The 18213-nt window shown below is 45.4% G+C and overlaps 1 protein-coding gene across 2 annotated transcripts in view; it reads right to left on the bottom strand.

Annotated features, from left to right (window-relative positions):
* acvr2ba (activin A receptor type 2Ba) overlaps window positions 1-17948 on the bottom strand; it is a 36196-nt gene extending 18248 nt beyond the window's left edge. Inside the window, exon 1 of one of the 2 annotated variants that reach the window (XM_044176195.1) lies at window positions 17444-17948. In XM_044176195.1, coding sequence (XP_044032130.1) covers window positions 17444-17495 — 52 coding nt within the window. In that variant the 5' untranslated portion in view covers window positions 17496-17948. Of the gene's footprint in view, window positions 1-16724; window positions 16846-17443 lie in introns of those variants that run through there. The other variant, XM_044176194.1, reaches the window with a different exon arrangement.
* Window positions 17949-18213: the final 265 nt, after the last annotated feature.

Genomic DNA, 18213 nt, shown 5'->3' with positions numbered 1-18213 from the left:
GCAGCTTGAATCTGCTGCTTTCAACATCCTCACAAAGACGTCTCCGCTGTGAGCCGCTGTCTGTCAGCGAATGAAACAGCAGAACACAGCAGTGTTGGAGAATCCTTAGCAGAGCACGCCACTGGTGTAGCGTTACCCGCCTACAACACTGTTTTAATAAAGACTGCTCGCGTTTCTTGACCTGCCAGACTTCTTTTTGGGTCTCACATATTAACTCTGTGAGTACAATATTAATAATACTGATATAAACATCACTAGAAGAGGGAAGAAACCGGAATTATGCTTTAAAATCTTTGCAACTGCAGATCCGCTGTGTTCTCATGACCTTTGACCCTGGCTCAAATGTTCCTCTGCACACCACACATTCTCCCGTCATGTGTCAGAAACAGTGACAGCTGTAGTATTGTCATGAAAAGCAGCGACGTCACGTTTCAGTGCCGAGTGTGACAAAAGACCAGAGACGGAGACGGGATTCGTTCAGTCACGTCTTCCAGCTGCAACAACTGCGACACATAATCACACACATTAACATGTCTATGCTGCATGTGTGTGTGAAAGTGTGTGACCTCTGACCTCCTGTGTTTCCGTGATGATATAGATACGGACGTGTGTGAAATGCAAATCGCTCAAAGTGTGTGTGTGCAACTTTATCATGCAAAATGACCACATACGAATTATTAAGAGCCTTTGTGCGCTCCAGACATGAGGTCCAGGGGTCACACACACACACACACACATATATACCAACACACACACACACACACACACACACAGGCATCTGGCAGGCCAAATGTGTGTGTGTGTGCATATGTTACTGAGATCATAGGGCAACATTTGAGATGCAAAGCCATGGGAACTCTTCACACACACACACACACACACACACACAGATCTATATCACTAATTGCCTTTGTGATGTTCACATGCAAGAGGCTGTGGTCTCTTTCACACACACACAAAGGGATCTGCAGGATAGTTCATGAGCTGAATGAATGTTATTATGATCACGACTGACTTGTGATTCACGTCGCTGCTGTTTCAGTGTCTGACGTTCCACCGATCAGGTACGGAAGATTATTAACCCCCAAACTGCTGAGCACAGTTTCAATCAGTCTGTCAGTGGAAATCGTTAGTTTTTAATGGGAGCTGCAGTTTGTTTCTGTGCTCACAAAGTAATCGTTAAAATCACAAAAGGTTGCAATTTCTAATAGTAAGTGCTCTAGCTGATGCCTATTTAAGAGGCTGGACAGGAAGTGATGTCAGGACTTCGACTCTCTATTGGTCAACGGCGTGAATTTGCTTGTCAAAGTTCAATAAAGTTGAACTCGGCGCGGACAGTTTGCACGGATTTACTTTGCCTCTCGAATGATTCCACTGAACCGATTATTCCGTTTTAAATGCTGCTGTGAGCGGTTACACTTTCCTTCGCTCCTCTATTCACTTTTCCTCTCCTCCTACTCTCAGCCGAGTCCTGGCTTCCATCCAGCTGGATCCCAAAACAGGCTTCCCCTCCCCAAACTCTCACACACACACCGCCTCTATTTATAGCCACTCACAAGTCAGCCTCAGCACTGCTGAACCATTCTCTGCGAACATGATAAGAGGAGGGGGAGGGGCAGAGAAAGAGTACTACAGCTTGTCATTAACCAGATCTTCTCTGCAAGCAAACACAAGCTGTAAGTGCCATCAATCACAGTCTGCTCGGCCCTGACAGCACACAGGGCCGCAGACAATAGAGCTGACCTCCAAGGCGGCGGGCCTCGTCACTGGAGAGACACAACAACACAGAAGACAGACTGCATCGCTTTATTTCTGCCCGTGCAGCCTTCCTTACTTTCATTTAAATAGCACTTTTAACTGATCCAAAACTTTCCAAAAGCGGCATATTTATGATAGCTCAGGACTCAGATCTGCCAATTATTTTCTCGATTAAGCTATGAAACGTCAAAACGTAGTGAAAGACACCCATCACAACTTCCCAGAGCTCAATGTGGTGCAGTTAAAATTGTTTGTTCCAAAACCAAACAATGTTTCATTAACTATCATGGATGATAAAAAACAAGCAAAAACAAAACAACAAAGCAAAACAAATCCTCATATTTGAGAAGCTGGGACCTGCAAGTATTTAGCATTTCTGGAAAATTCTCTTTCAATCGACTATTCCATTAATTACCTAATTGTTGCAGCTCTAATATGCATTCTGGATTCCAGTTATTCCACATTAAAACAGAGAAGTTACTTGTTCGCAGTTTGTTTTCATTTAAATTGTCCACTTTTCTCGATTTAGTATGTGAAAAATGTTTCCTTTACCTCTCTAAAAATTCCAATTCAATTTTTCCGCTGAGTTAATGTCCTGAACAATCTCAAGCCATTTCTCTTTCCTTGCGGTACACCGATTTCTGATTATAGCTTTTTTGCTGCTACAAGCAACATCTTTGTCGGGTATCTGTCTCTTCTTTGTATAGCCTCCTCAATGTTGCACTTACTAGCTTTCAGCCACGCTGTATATCACAGCTGAAAGCGTCGTAATTGGACCTCGAGTAAAGATTCCTTTGTGAAACTACTGTTTCCAAGCTCAATAACTTTCCTGTTCAACATATATGTCGCATTTTGAAAAGTTGCTGCATAAAGTAAAGTAAAACACAAGCAAACTAAGAAACAGAATGACAACACAAACTCAACATACAGAAACACAGCAAATGCTAACGAGACGAAGAGTCTACACCCATGCTGGTGGCTCTACGAGGCTGTACTGAACTGAGCTAAATGCTAACGTCAGCATGCTAAGGACTCATATAGATAAATTTAACATGCTGATGTCTAGCAGGTATATTGTTTACCATGTTCATCTTCTTAGTTTAGCGTGTTAGCATGCTAACAATTAGCACTAAACACAAGTACAGCTGAGGCTGATGGTCGAAGTAATGGACTAATTCAAATGTTGTAAATATTGTGAAAAATACATTTGTACAAAAGAAAAGCTTTTCTAAAACGATTCAAGCTTTCTCTCTAAATTCTCCGCCTTCCGTCCTCTTGTCCTGAACTACTCCGGTACAGTCTTTATGATCTAAGTGTCCTTATGGGTTTCCTGTGTGTATTTCTGTACATATGCTTTTTGCAGATTACCCGTTCAACCAGCAGCCATCTGGTTAGGTTGTTCCCATGGGAACAGTCAACACACTGCACATATGCTCATTGTACTGGAATCTGAATTGTGGCCGACATCTGTATATTTGTAAACCTGTGAGCTGCAAACAGCTGCAGCTCTGTGAATCTGTCAGCAGGCGTCTGATTCTGTTCAAACCACAAAGAAAACAAAAACATTTAGAAGTTTAGAAATCGACTATTCTTCTTTATCGGCCTATGTTCCGACTGAAACCAGAGAAACATTTCACCACAGTTGTGAACTGGTATTTTTCTGTTTCTGCTCAAGAACTCGTAAAAGCCTCTTAAAAGAACAATGAAACCCCCTAAAAGACCACGAGAACCCAATCAACAACAAAACGCTCATATAAACCCCATAAGAAATCCTAGAACTATATAATTATTTACAATAATTATACCTAGAACACTCTACCCTAACCTCTACAAACAACCTGAAGGATCACAGGAACCTTCTAATAAACCCTGTTTCAACTTGAAGACATGGTGGAACCTCCTCATGGATTCCATTAACCCCCTAAAACCCAGAGGTACAGAACCCCTTAAAGATTTCTTAGAATGACCTTTAAAGAACCTTTGAGTGCCCTTAAGAACCAAAGAGATCCCTCTACGGTGCCCTTGGACAAATCAAGGACTCCCTGAACTCTGTAAAGGAGTACCACAATCTAAAACACCCACATAACTAGCTTAAAAACCCCTCGCCATGGAACCGTCAGAGACATAAAAGATCCTAGGACCAACTCACTGACAAATTAATTCTCACATGGAGCCATGAAACCCCTTAAAGTAGCCTTGGAACCCCCTAGAACCCCCTGTAAGGAAGTCAAAGAGAGCCTGAAACCCACCAAAGAGCCCTGGAACCCCCTGAAGAATCCCTAGAACACTGCTGAGGTCCACCGAAGGACCAATTAACCCCCTCATAGACCCCTAATACCCATTCAAGTACCATCAGAACCCCCTAAAATGCCCCTACACCACCTTCAAGGACTACTGACAATCCCCTGTAGAGTCCTTGGTCACATTCAAAAACCCAGTGAAACCCTAAAAGACACAAAGACACCCCTAGAGGACCAATAAAACTACTGGTGTTTTCCTGGAACCCCTTGAAGAACTCCTTGAACCCTGTCAAGGACACTGGAACACCCCTGAATGTCCCCTGCAGGACCCCGCATCGCCCCACAATTTGAGAAATGTTGCTGCAGACGAAACGCCAGACCTCAAGTCTACAAAACCACGTGAGTGTGCACGAGGCCGAGTGTGCACTGTTCGCGTTTTAACAGCTGATAACAGGATAGCAGTCTGATGCAATGCAAACAAATCACAGCTACAGGAGAGGAACCACCAGATAAGACAACCAGCATAAGAGCGAGTGTGTGTGTGTTTTGTTGTTGTTGTCCAGACAACATCTGCCCCCGTCTCTGTGAGACCAGACAGGACACACACACACTCCCAGACTGGGCCCCCCATCCCCGGACAAATGGCAGCAGAGAGAGAGTCATTCCTCTGGTCCTCGAGGGTGAGAGAGGAAACAAATGAGTGGAGGGGGAGAAGGCAGAGAGGGGGGCAGTCTGGGCCCCTGGGAGCTGTCAGTTTGTCAATGAAAGAGAGCTGTGGAACCCCCCATCTGTCACAGCGAGGCACCAAACTTTACAGCCGACCAAACACAATGCAGACCAACACTCTGCCATTTACTGCTGTTATTCTATACCATGACCACGGAGAAGGCCGCAGTCTGATTGGACGGTTTGAAAGGAGCTGGACACATCCCTGCAGTGTGTGTTTTCATAAAGTGTCCTGTACTCTATTGTTGCACTGTGTGCTTTGGGCCCAAATAGCATGAGCGAGATAACACTTTATCTGTCCAGGTACACACACAAACACACACTTGCCTGCACAGCTTATCAGGTGTTATCCAGCATGACTGACTGGTTACTGACTTATTCAGAGCCTTTCAATGAGCAAACTAATGTCGATTAGTCAAAGCATGTGAACCTGGTGAACATCTACCTTAAAAAAGGATAAAAGATTTCAAGAAACATATTTCCTCTCGTCCCTCTAGTGGTATCGATCCAGTCAGAAAGTTTAGGTTTTAAAAAAAGAAAATGGAGCTGAGTGGAATTTAAACATTTAAACAATTCAAAAGCAACATCTCTTTCCAGAAACAGTCTCTGTTAATAATCCACAGAACACACCTGAGACAGGTTTCATACCAACTTTGAAAGCTTTGTGAAATAGGAAGGTGACGAGTGGTGAGAAAAGATGTTTTTTTGTAATTTGGGTGTAATAACCCTTTTACGATTTTCCCAAAACATTCAAAATATCAACAGTTTCATTTTGTGGCACACAATCCACCTGCTTGAGGAAGCAAAGATGTTCAACTGGTAAGATGCTCCACTCCGTCTTATCCATTTACAGCCGCACTCTCATGGTACGAACATACGGTCGGTGCTTCAAGCTGCATTACCGAGTGGGGGGTCGTCCTCTGGGAAAACATCTTTGTACATACTCTCCTGTATGTTGAAGCTACTGTAAACATAAAATAAAATCAATGTCTCACAGCAGAACTTTACTGCAATATTCACCCAGATAGTCAGGTAGAATTATTACAGACACATCAGGTTGCAACACGCAACCTACGTAAACATCTTAATGGGAATAATGATTATTGATCAGATTATGAGCCATAAAGTTATTACAGTATTTTTAGACTCAGTAAATTTAAATGGGACTAGGTTCATTCATTTATTAATACATTAATTAATTTACTAATAAAATTAATTAATTTACTAATAAATGAATGAATAAAGAAAGAAAGGCATTCGGCTTTTCAGTGCGGAGAGCGCTTTGAAACAGCTTTAACATCTTCATACTGGAAAACAACATGGTCAAGAACTATTTAATTCTAATCTGGTACTAATTATAGGGAAAATAGTTCTGAGACAGATATAAGTGTATAGTTAGCTGAGTTTTGATTTCCAGAGAAATTTCCTTGAATGAACTGCTACGATTAAATAAAATCTGCAGAAAATCAGATCAGCTAACCCAAAATATAAAATATGAAAAATCCAAATGATTAAAACATTTTAGAGGATTTCTTCTTGGTTTCTGGGACTTCATTTCTAAAGTCCTAGCTACGACCCTGTGCAACCACTCTTTTACTCCCCCAAACGCAATCTTTGTGGAGCCTCAGAAGAATTTAAACCCCAAAACTTCTGGTTGATACGAGACTAACATGAAAGACTGATGTGTTCCTCAGTGTGTTAACTACTGACCTCAAGGCCTCTAAGAAAACCCAGTGAAGATGTTTTAACTGCAATAATCAGGCTGTTATCTTAATGTGGTTATAATCAAATGATTAAAAGCTGATAAAGTGTTGAACTGTTTTGTCTGGAGGCTGGTCGTCTTACTTTTTGGAGCTCTAACTGCGCTGCTGCAAGCCAGAATAAACACAATATTAGCAGCTCTCTGCTAAAGACTTTTATGTGTTTCTGTGTGTGTTTTGTATGTTTGCCAATATGTGTCTGTGTGTGTGAGTTACAGAGAGAGTTATGACGACAGTCCTGGCCATAAACTTAGTTTTATATTCATTGGCAGACTGCTCACGGCTCAGCAGGCCTAATTTATGAAAAGTCTGCGTCGCTTTGAACATTCAAACTGCACTGAGACGATTTAATACTTAATATTCTGACTTCAAATCACAAAATATATGCAATATTACATAATCACCAATAATCTGTAATCACTAATGATCTTTGGTTTGGAAGAAGTGCACAAACTTATCAATGTCAAAAATTTGGATGCTTTCAATAACAGTCATCTTGTTTTTAAATCTGCAAATGAAACAATCAGAAATATATGTCAGAAAAAAAGAATTTGCTTTCAAACGTATTGTTTTAAATGTATTATACAATAGCATATATTCTTAAGAATTTTAAGCATTTACCCATAGTTAATCATTTAAAAAACTATTAAAACTGATGAAGTACAAACTGTTCTCTCCCTTTCTTCCTCTGTATCTCTCTCCCCTCACCCCTCTTCCTTCCTCCCCTCCCTCTCTTTGATGACCCCTCCTCTGGTCGTAAAGCTGCAGAGATAACTTGCCTCTTCCTGCTGCAGGTATGTGTCGCCGCAGTGTGAACGCCGGCCCAGCTCAAGTGTCACATTCTCAACAACAGGAACTGCATACCATAAAATCTAACAGTCCTGAGTCCTGAAACCACAAGGGACCCGACACGGTTCCCTGAGGAATGCCTTTGAAGGACTTCATGATCCCTGGCAGATAGATGGAAAATTGTATTGTTTTAGTATCAATATGTATCAATAAGCTGTGGAGTACTGAAGGCTGACATCAAATGTCTGGTCAGATTCATAATCTAGTCGATTTATTCTTTGATCAGAATTGTTCCTGATTTAAATCATCATTTGACCAATTTGTCTGAATGAAATAGAGTCTGAAAGTTCTTGTATCTGCTTGTGTTTAGAAATTTAATATTTGACAACTTTGGCTTCTCTTGTTCAATGAAAAAAGGGATTTTGTAGAAAATCATGCTTATATCTCTCAAAGTAAGGCATCGGAAAAAGTGTAGTTTAGGTATCTACCTGCCAGAAACCCTAACCCTAACTCTTGCCCAAGTGATCTGCCACTCGGAGACAAAATAAGAGCCAGATTGAGATCTGACTCCGTTTTTGCTGAGAATGAGCTCCATTTAGCAACACTCAGGCCAGATTTGGCCCAGTGACCACATCGAGAACCAGTGCTGTCGGGCCGATTCTGGTGAGTCAGTCGTCTTGAATCTGGCATGAGCCTGCCAGGCAGAAATGCCAGATTCAGGCTGTTTGTCCTAGCGGTTTGAGCTGCCTGTTTCCTGTCAGATAACATTTGACACACAAATACGACACAGCTTTCCAACAGATTCCACAGGACAGCCCGACGACTATTTACTGCACTGTAGGCTGCTAATGTCACAATCATCACGTTGGAGTTACCAGTTTTCAACTGATCGTTCGCATCAACATCTAACATCATGACTGGGGCAATTTTTCTAAAAGTATATCCGACTTGGAACTCAATGATACAGAAGTGCCTGAAAACCAAACAAACGTGAACGCCTCACATCAGGCCTGTTAACTGTAATTTTGATTAGATTAGATTCAACTTTATTGTCATTACACATGTACAAGTACAAGGCAATGAAATGCAGTTTAGGTCTAACCAGAAGTTCAATAAGCAAGTGCAGGATATAAAGTATGTGCAGGATAGAGCAATAATCAAACAGAAATTCAATGGATAAAGTGTTATATTGTAACTGCTCAGTATTTCAATTCTCACACAACCAAGCTTGAGTTGTTAAGTTGTTAAGTTAGTGCAGCAGGTCAGACTTGAACCAAGAAGTAGTTCTGCAGTGATATGGATGTACAAAAACAAAGAATTCTGATTGGCTCATTCCATTTTACAGTCTTTGCCATCCTATCCTGCGTCAGTTTATTTTATTAACCTGTTGTAAGAAACGAGCTGTAATGCTGCTATTACATCATATCATTCAGCATTGGAATTACGAGCAGCAGAGTTGGAAACATCGTTCACTTTGCCTCCTACTTAGTCGGGGAATCTCTGACAGCTACGATGGTGAACAGAACATCAGCAAAACATTAGGAAAATGGCTGCAAAGCCTCCATCGCTGACAGTTACATCTATTAAAATCTAATATTAACTCTAATACAGATGATTCAGCTAATTAAAACCAATTCAATTAAAACGCGAACCCTCCCACATTAGAATAACGGGAGGTTTTTATATTTTTCCCGACACTGTATGAATGCAGCATTTCCACCCTCTGTGCCTTGAAGTGTTTGTTTGGCTGCTTAAAACCACCAGAAACGGATAAATGTTCAGTTTACTACTTTTCCTACCAAGCAGGGAACAGAGTTCTGTCGAATGCAGCTCTATTTTCCAGCTCTCATTTATATTCTAATCAAGTTCCTGCCGACGGATTCCACCACAGTCACGTCTCTAATGCGAAAAATCTTAAAACTACAAAAGAAAATTCTGATGTTAAAACAAATAATAAGACCTTTAAAAGTGTTTTTTTGGAAGATACTCAGTGGCCGAAGCAAGGCACTAACATCAGATGCATGTCTGTTCTCCGGCCTGCAGCGTTTTATTCTACAGCAGATGAGCGTCTTCTATCTCTGTCCTTCACAGCAGAACACACAAAGAAACCTCTGCAGGCCTCTCCCAGAGCTAATGATGTATGTGTGTGTGTGGGGGGGGGTTACAATAAAAACAGGGTCTCCTTCGCCTCACACAGTATTGATCGCTGAGAAAACAGGTCAGCTTAGCTACAGCCATACATTCGAGAGAGCAATGAGTGTAATGAAACGTCGACACTGCAGCTCAGTTGCCGAACACTTCTGGACATCCGAGCTACACTGGAGAGGAACGTCCATCTGCCAACACCTGACGTATATTAAATGTTAAAAGCACGTTTTTCTTAAGAGAAGCTAGAAAATGTCAGAGTATCAGAATATGATCGTTACAGTTACAGAACATCTATTTGATTACACTACTGCATACAGTATACAGTGAAGTACCGATGCACTCAGCTGCCAATACACAAGCTCCTGAAACTTGAACCTGTGTTACAATGTCAGAAGAAATGTGAACGTCTCCTTTAATTTTGTGTCGGGTGTTTGTCGTCAAATCTCATGTTCAGACCCAAACCAGCAACATGTCAGTGCGTCCCTCGGTGCCGTCTCACTCCCTGTCTGCGGCTCTCAGCTGCGAGCCCATTGGTTCCTGCTGAAGACGTAAATCTTTAAAAACACAGATCTACAGTTTCATGTTTAAAAAGGCTCAGTAGTTTCCTCAAACAGCTGCTCGCTGTAGTTTTTATCAGACTAACAGGAGGAAACAGAGCATCTGTTGGGGACTATTTCCAGCGGCGGATGAATCCACGTGTGGTGCTGTAGTGAGTGTTTGGGGCAGCAGGACGGTGTGTGTGGGACGGAGTCAGAATAAACTACAGTGTGTGTGTTCATGGCAGCCAGTGCAACAGTGAAACTCTCATTCTGTTTTTTCTCTGATTGTTTGGCTGCAGGATGTTGTCGAAGCCTCATCGCACTCTTTCAGGGCCTGGCAGGGTCATGATCCTCCCCGAGGGTTTAACACACAGCAGTCTGCAGAGTGTTTGTGTGCTCCTCAGTGGATGACCCCAAAAACTACTGCGTTATATCGATATCACAACATGTGATTTGTTGATACTGCCTGGTAAGTGTGACTTAAAAAGGGAGAAAGTAAAAAAAAAAGAAAGAAAAAGATATTGTTCAGTGGATTGTATTGAGTCGCACTGATGAATTATACATTATTCTGAAATTCTGTATTGATAGAAAACATGGTTTTGTATCGGTTTTAATGTGATAAAAATTGTAGAACTTAAATGTTGGGGTTTATAAATGTTTAGGTTAATAAATGTGATACAACAATATTTGTATCTCATGTATGTATTTCTCATGTTGTACATTTCCAAGTTTCGTCCCAGGTCCATTATTGTATAATGACAAACTGTAAGGATACTAATATGTACCCTTGTTAAGAGCTACAATAGGTACCTTTGAGGGTACTGCCCCAGTGACAAGCCGTTGTACCCCTAAAGGTACAAATTAGCACATTATTTCTGACTGTGACCTTTCCTCCTGCACCACTCTCAAGACAAGCTTTACATCTTTAGCTCCACTGCTGGTAAGACTCTAAGAACACATAAATCATCAGGATGGTGTTTGCTCCATCCACTGCTTTCTATTGTGAAGTGAAGTGTAATGAAACACCCTGCCAGACACCAACTGATGCATTGCTTTAAAATAAAGCCGTTTTTATGTCGAGAGACAGACTGAGGTATAAATGAAGCTACAGCCATGCTGACTTACTTACTTATATACTTTATATATATATACGCACAGTACTGTGCAAACGTTTTAGGCAGGTGTGAAAAAATGCTGTAAACTAAGAATGCTTTCAAAAATATAACAGTTTTTTTTAAATCAATTTACAAAATGCGAAGTGAGCGAACAAAAGGAAAATCTAAATCAAATCAATATTTGGTGTTACTACCCTTTGCCTTCAACACAGCATCAATTCTTATCGGTACACTTGCACAAAGTCAGGGGTTTTGTAGGATTATAGTCAGGTGTATGATCAACCAATTATACCAAACAGGTGCTAATGATCATAAGTTTCACATGTAGGTTGAAACACAGCCAATAACTGAAACAGAAACAGCTGTGTAGGAGGCTTAAAACTGTGTGAGGAATAACCAAACGCTGCTGCCAAGGTGAGGTTGTGGAAGACACAGGTCATTCATGTCACAGGTCATACACCATGGCAAGACACAGCAACAAGACACAAGGTAGTTATACTGCATCAGCGAGGTCTCTCCCAGACAAAGATTTCAAAGCAGAGTCAAGATGTGCTGTTCAAGGTCTTATAAAGAAGCACAAAGAAACGGGCAACGTTGAGGATTGTAGACACAGTGGTCGGCCAAGGAAACTTAGTGCAGCAGATGAAAAACACATCAAGCTTATTTCCCTTCGAAATCGGAAGATGTCCAGCAGTGCCATCAGCTCAGAACTGGCAGAAACCAGTGGGACCCAAATACACTCATCTACTGTCCGGAGAAGTCTGACCAGAAGTGGTCTTCATGGAAGAGTTGCAGCCAAAAAGCCATACCTCCGACACACTCCGAAACAAGGCCAAGTGACTCAACTATGCAAAACATAGGAACTGGGATGCAGAAAAATGGCAGCAGGTGCTCTGGACTGATGTAGCAGAAGGCAGTTTGTTCGCCGAAGGGCTGGAGAGCGGTACAATAATGAGTGTCTGCAGGCAACAGTGAAGCATGGTGGAGGTTCCTTGCAAGTTTGGGGCTGCATTTCTGCAAATGGAGTTGGAGATCTGGTCAGGATTAATGATGTCCTCAATGCTGAGAAATACAGGCAGATACTTATTCATCATGCAATACCATCAGGGAGGCGTATGACTGGCCCCAAATGTATTCTGCAGCAGGACAACGACCCCAAACATACAGCTAATGTCATTAAGAACTATCTTCAGCGTAAAGAAGAACAAGGAGGTGAAGTGGATGGTATGGCCCCCGCAGAGCCCTGACCTCAACATCATCATCGAGTCTGTCTGGGATTACATGAAGAGACAGAAGGATTTGAGGAAGCCTACATCCACAGAAGATCTGTGGTTAGTTCTCCAAGATGTTTGGAACAACCTACCTGCCGAGTTCCTTCAAAAACTGTGTGCAAGTGTACCCAGAAGCATTGATGCTGTTCTGAAGGCAAAGGGGGGTCACACCAAATATTGATTAGATTTAGATTTCTCTTCTGTTCATTCACTGCATTTTGTTAATTGATGAAAATATACTATTAACACTTCCATTTTTTAAAGCATTCTTAGTTTAGAGCATTGTTTCACACCTGCCTAAAACTTTTGCACAACGCACGGCGTCCAACGCTCCTCCAACTCCTCACCATGTTGAACCTGGTTTCGAATCGGCGCTGTTTCTCCCTCGGGGTCTGCTCTTGACCCAATACCTCCCCCTCTCCTCCTCCTCCTCTTGACCCCATGCCATCAATCTTAGGGGAGCCGTGAGGAGAGAAAAACAGGCACTGGCCCTTTAAATCTTGCCTGTAGCTACGGGCAACCCATCCCCCATCACGCACCCTCCTCACCCCCCTCTGCTGGTGTTCTGGCCCTGCAGGGAGTCTAGTAGTGAGAGGGCAGTGATCCAGGCCTCAGCAGTCCACAACAACAACAGCAAGACTGCAGATACATTCTCTAATTTTAGATTTACATCAAACAGGAGGAGTTTACTGAGAGGCAGAACAACAAGAAAAATAGTTTCCCTTCAAATTCCCCCTCAAGCAGCTTTTACATTAAACAGAAACAAGCCACAGAATCGTGTGTTGTGCATCATGTTGTTGCAGCTCTCCGCTGAAGCTCTCTGATGTTCTCATTGTGTCTGAAACGTTGGGATCTCCACTAGAGTTTAAATAAAGTTCTGTGAGTTTGAACAAATTTGAGGGAGAAGATGAAGCCGTTAGCCAACAGTCAGACTAAGAGTGAAAAGGCGTTTATATTCACAGAAACATAAAAACGACTTTCTGATTTTTTAACAACTTAGAGAGAAATACAGCTGTTGTGACGTGTGGATTAATGAACACACACACACACGCAGCAGGTTCAGTTGTAGCGAACGCAGCGTCGCTCTGAGCTCACTGTGTGCTGGACGAAGGAAACCAGTTTGTGCTTTGTGGTCACTACAGTGACACACACACACACACACACACACACACACACAGTTACATTATTCTGCTGCAGGGAGATCTCCTCAGATGCCAGTGCTCAGTGTGTGACGCATGATATGACATTATGTGTGAACATACTGAACTTCACCGCTGAGACAGCAGCTGTGTGTTCGGCTGCATCAAGTTTACAACGACAGAAAGTGTTCCCGCGTGGATCTCTAACGCCACAGAGCTCAAAGATCACGGGGGCCAGGACAGCTACTGGACTCTGAATGGAACTGATCTCACATCTGTATCTGTGAACCGGTGTAGTTTCTGCAACATGGCAAAGAGCAGGAGCAACATCATGCAGCGATTACACCAATTATTCACATTACAGCATCTCCACACCTGCATGAAACAGCTGTACGTACTGTATATACAGAGGGAAGCGAACTCAGAGCACTCGGCTGTAACCGGGCTGAACCACGCGTCGTCTGACGGGGAGCGAAAGACACCAGTCGCCGTCATTTGTCAAACTTCCAGTCTGAGGACGCACAGCTCTCTGACGTCTGAGATTTCCTGCCAGAGGCCCCAAACCCGCTCCGATGTGGTGACGATCAGAAACAGACGGCTGGAAGCTGAACGGTGCAGTAATTGGTGTCCTTCCCTGATTGGCTGAAGCCTTAATTGGTAGTTAACCTACACGACCTTGAGCTGAAGCAGCAGAGGAAGCTGCTCCTGCAGGTTGTTCTCCTGCTCCACCTGCCGAGTCAGACCGACTCGAGTCAGTATCTCCCTGCTGATGAGAAAACACACTGGGCAGATGATGATCCACTACCAAGTCCAGTTTCCCTCTACTCTGACACACACACACACACACACACACAGTTTATAACATGATTGCAGGATTTGACGGCAGAAAAACATAAAAATACTCAGTCAGGGTGGCTGACATCACCACGACTGTGTGTGTGTGTGTGTGTGTGTGTGTGTGTGTGTGTGTGTGTTTGCACTAATTAAAACTTGTGAAATCCCTCCAGGGGCTTAATCACTGCTACACTCCTCCATGAACTCGGGGTGTAACCGAGTGAAACTGTCGAGTCATCAGAACTCAGGATGAGCAGCTGTGAAGAAAACATCTGCTTCTAAAGTCACAGCTACAAGAAGCCTGTCAACTACGACTCCCAGGGTGCCTTTCACTAACAACAGGTGCCCAATATTGACACTTGTACACTGCGAACTGATGTGCAAAGTGTCCGATAGAAAGATGATCAGTTCTCTAATACTGATCAGCTGATAACCTTTATTTCTGCGACAAGAGACGGATTTGGATCAAATATCGTTTTGATGTCAGAAGACAGATTTTTTTTTTCGTTTTCTAAATCTTAATATTGATTAGAAATCCCACATCGGTTCAGTGTCCATGTACAATTTATCATCAGATGGCTGTAGTGCTTTTTCTCCTGTTCTGTGTGTGTGTGTGTGTGTGTGTGTGTGTGTGTGTGTATTGATCGGGAGGTAAAGCTGTGAGCAGAACTAGAAAACCGTTTTCCAGCCGACTGTACAACTCTTCAGGGCTCGTACTGTAAAATACATACACGTGTACACACACACACACACACACACACGAGCTGCAGCTGCATGTGTGTAATGCTGCAACACATTTCATCATATTCACCACAAGTATCTGTTCCTATAAACAGATTATAAAGTTAAATTCAGAAACATCCCACAGACACATGCAGAGACCTACTGAAATATTACAGAAATAAAACGCCACGAAGGACTTTAAGGTCAAACTAACCCTGCCGCTACTAGCATAACACACCCAACTGTCAACAGGCAGCTGCACTGAAGCAGGCGGTCACTGCTGAACCACTGGAAACCCTGAAGCACAATAACACAGCACTGGGTGACCCGGAGACAGCTGGAGACACCTGCAGACACCCGGAGACGCCTGCAGACACCTGCAGACACCTGGAGACACCTGGAGACACCCGCAGACACCCAGAGACACCTGCAGACGCCCGCAGACACACGCAGACGCCCGCAGACACCCGCAGACACCTGGAGACACCCGGAGACGCCCGCAGACACCCGGAGACGCCTGCAGACACCCGCAGACGCCTGCAGACACCTGCAGACACCCGGAGACACCTGCAGACACCCGCAGACACCTGCAGACACCCGGAGACGCCCGCGAGACACCTGGAGACGCCTGCAGACGCCCGCAGACAGCCGGAGACGCCCGCAGACACCCGCAGACAGCCGGAGACACCCGCAGACGCCTGCAGACACCCGCAGACGCCCGCAGACACCCGCAGACAGCCGCAGACACCCGCAGACCGCCCGCAGACGCCCGCAGACACCCGCAACACCTGCAGACACCCGCAGACGCCTGCAGACACCCGGAGACGCCCGCAGACACCCGGAGACGCCCGCAGACGCCCGCAGACACCTGCAGATACCCGGAGACACCTGCAGACGCCCGCAGACACCTGCAGACGCCTGCAGATACCCGGAGACACCTGCAGACGCCCGCAGACACCCGCAGACGCCCGCAGACGCCCGCAGACACCTGCAGACGCCCGCAGACGCCCGCAGACACCCGGAGACGCCCGAAACACCTGCAGACGCCTGAAAACACCCAGAGACGCCTGCAGACGCCTGGAGACCCTGCAGACGCCTGGAGACCCTGCAGACGCCTGCAGACGCCCGCAGACACCTGCAGACGCCTGAAAACACCCAGAGACGCCTGCAGACGCCTGAAAACACCCAGAGACGCCTGCAGACGCCTGGAGACCCTGCAGACGCCCGCAGACACCTGCAGACGCCTGAAAACACCCAGAGACGCCTGCAGACGCCTGGAGACCCTGCAGACGCCCGCAGACACCTGCAGACGCCTGAAAACACCCAGAGACACCTGGAGACGCCCACAGACACCCGCAGACATCAGACAGATGTGTACAGACACGACTTGAGGTCCCTGTAACCTCGGCAGCAGCAGCAGAGACACAGGAAGTCCTTTGTAAATAAAGAGCCATGTGACTGTAGAACCACAGACAGGTCAAGTGATTTAATGCTACAGACACATTACAGACGGAGAGTGACCGCTGGCCTCTGACCCTGGAACCCAAACACACTGTTTTAGAAAACTCTGGAAATGTTAGTATTAAGCATTAAACCTGAAGGCTGCCACAGGGGTCCAGGTTCAGCTCCAGCTGGACTACCAGACACACAGGAGCATTACAGGTAACTCAGAGCTCACACACCTGATGCTGCTGCGCGCGTGTGTCTCTGTAGTATTTTTCCAGCACGCACGCGCACACGCCTCCTCTCCACTACTACGAGGCCACATGACCGAGCTGCTTCATTCATCCACCCGCCGTGCGTCGTAGTAAAACGGCCGCGGACGGTACCGAGGGGCGCGTGCGTGCGGGAGGGGGAAGACAAGAAGATACATCTGTCCGGTTACCGGTGATTTCTGAGGCTCGAGCTCTCTGCTCCCGCTCTGCTGATCGATTATCGATCCGCCTGCATGCCTGAGCAGACAATGGAGCAGCAGCCACACACACACACACACACACACACACACACACACAACACACACACACACACACAACTGACAGTGAACGCAGGCGGCACTGAAGTGGCTCCGCGGCCGAACACAGCAACAAAGAGCCGGATTCACGCAGACGCACAGCCGCCGCTTCCCGGCTCCGACACCTTCACTCTCAAAGTACAAGCGCGCGCACAACAAGCCCTCGTGATGCTGACCGTGTCCGGGTCCGGGTCCAGCACGGACCCTGCGCTCCCTCTCCGCCATGTGCTGCTGCTGGAAACGCTCAGCGTGCAGGCATGGTGAGGGGCTCCTGTGGTCTCCGCGCAGGGTCCGCGGCAGCCGAGGCGTGCGGTGGCTTCTGTGCCGCCCCGCAGTGATGCAACCTGCAGCCCTTTCACCCACAAACTGCCCGGCCCCCTCGCTCTTTACCTGCACACAAAGTTCCCAGCAGAAGCGCTCCAGTCAGCCAGGACAGACGCATATTCCCTCTAGTTGGAGACGGTCGCCGCTGCGCCGCCAGGTTGCCTCCTGCTGTCCCCCGGATCCTCCTCCAACATTTAAAAGACAAGTTCAAGAAGCGCAGAGGGACGCTGCGTAAAACCACGACCCGCAGCCAGGCCCGGGCTCCGGGACAGCGTTTTTGTCCAGCGGGCTTGTGTGTGTGTGTGTGTGTGTGTGTGTGCAATAATCCAGCCAGCAGCCTCCTCCTGCTCCTCCAAAAACGCACCAGACCCGCACGGCTCTAAGGAGAAGTTCCCAGCGGATCCGGAGCCATGCGGGGCGGACAGCGGCGGCGGCTCAGCCCGCTGAAAACACTCTGAAAAAGGCAGCTGGAGGAGTGAAAACAGCCCGCAGACCAGCGCTCCTCTGCCCGGCTCTCCCTCTCTCTCCCCGGTCGGGCTGCTGGGGACAAGCACACAGGATGATGCGTCAAGTTGCACTGCCATCCAAACATCCTGCTTCCTCTTTCAAAATAAAGCTCCCGGAGCATCTTTCCTCTTGCATGATGACTGGACATTAGACCCCTCCTTTAGAGTCGGCATCTTTAACTGTGACAAAACAATCCCATTTAAATAAAGTGAGGGCTTTCAGTGTTTCTCACTGGATTATAGAGTTAATCCGTGTAATAAATGCCAAATAAACAACTTCATATTGTAACATGAAATAACATCAATAAATAGCTGTAAATATCTCACAGC

Source organism: Siniperca chuatsi, linkage group LG19, assembly GCF_020085105.1.
Source record: "Siniperca chuatsi isolate FFG_IHB_CAS linkage group LG19, ASM2008510v1, whole genome shotgun sequence".
Lineage (NCBI taxonomy): Eukaryota > Metazoa > Chordata > Actinopteri > Centrarchiformes > Sinipercidae > Siniperca > Siniperca chuatsi.
This window is presented reverse-complemented; position numbering and strand designations above follow the sequence as displayed.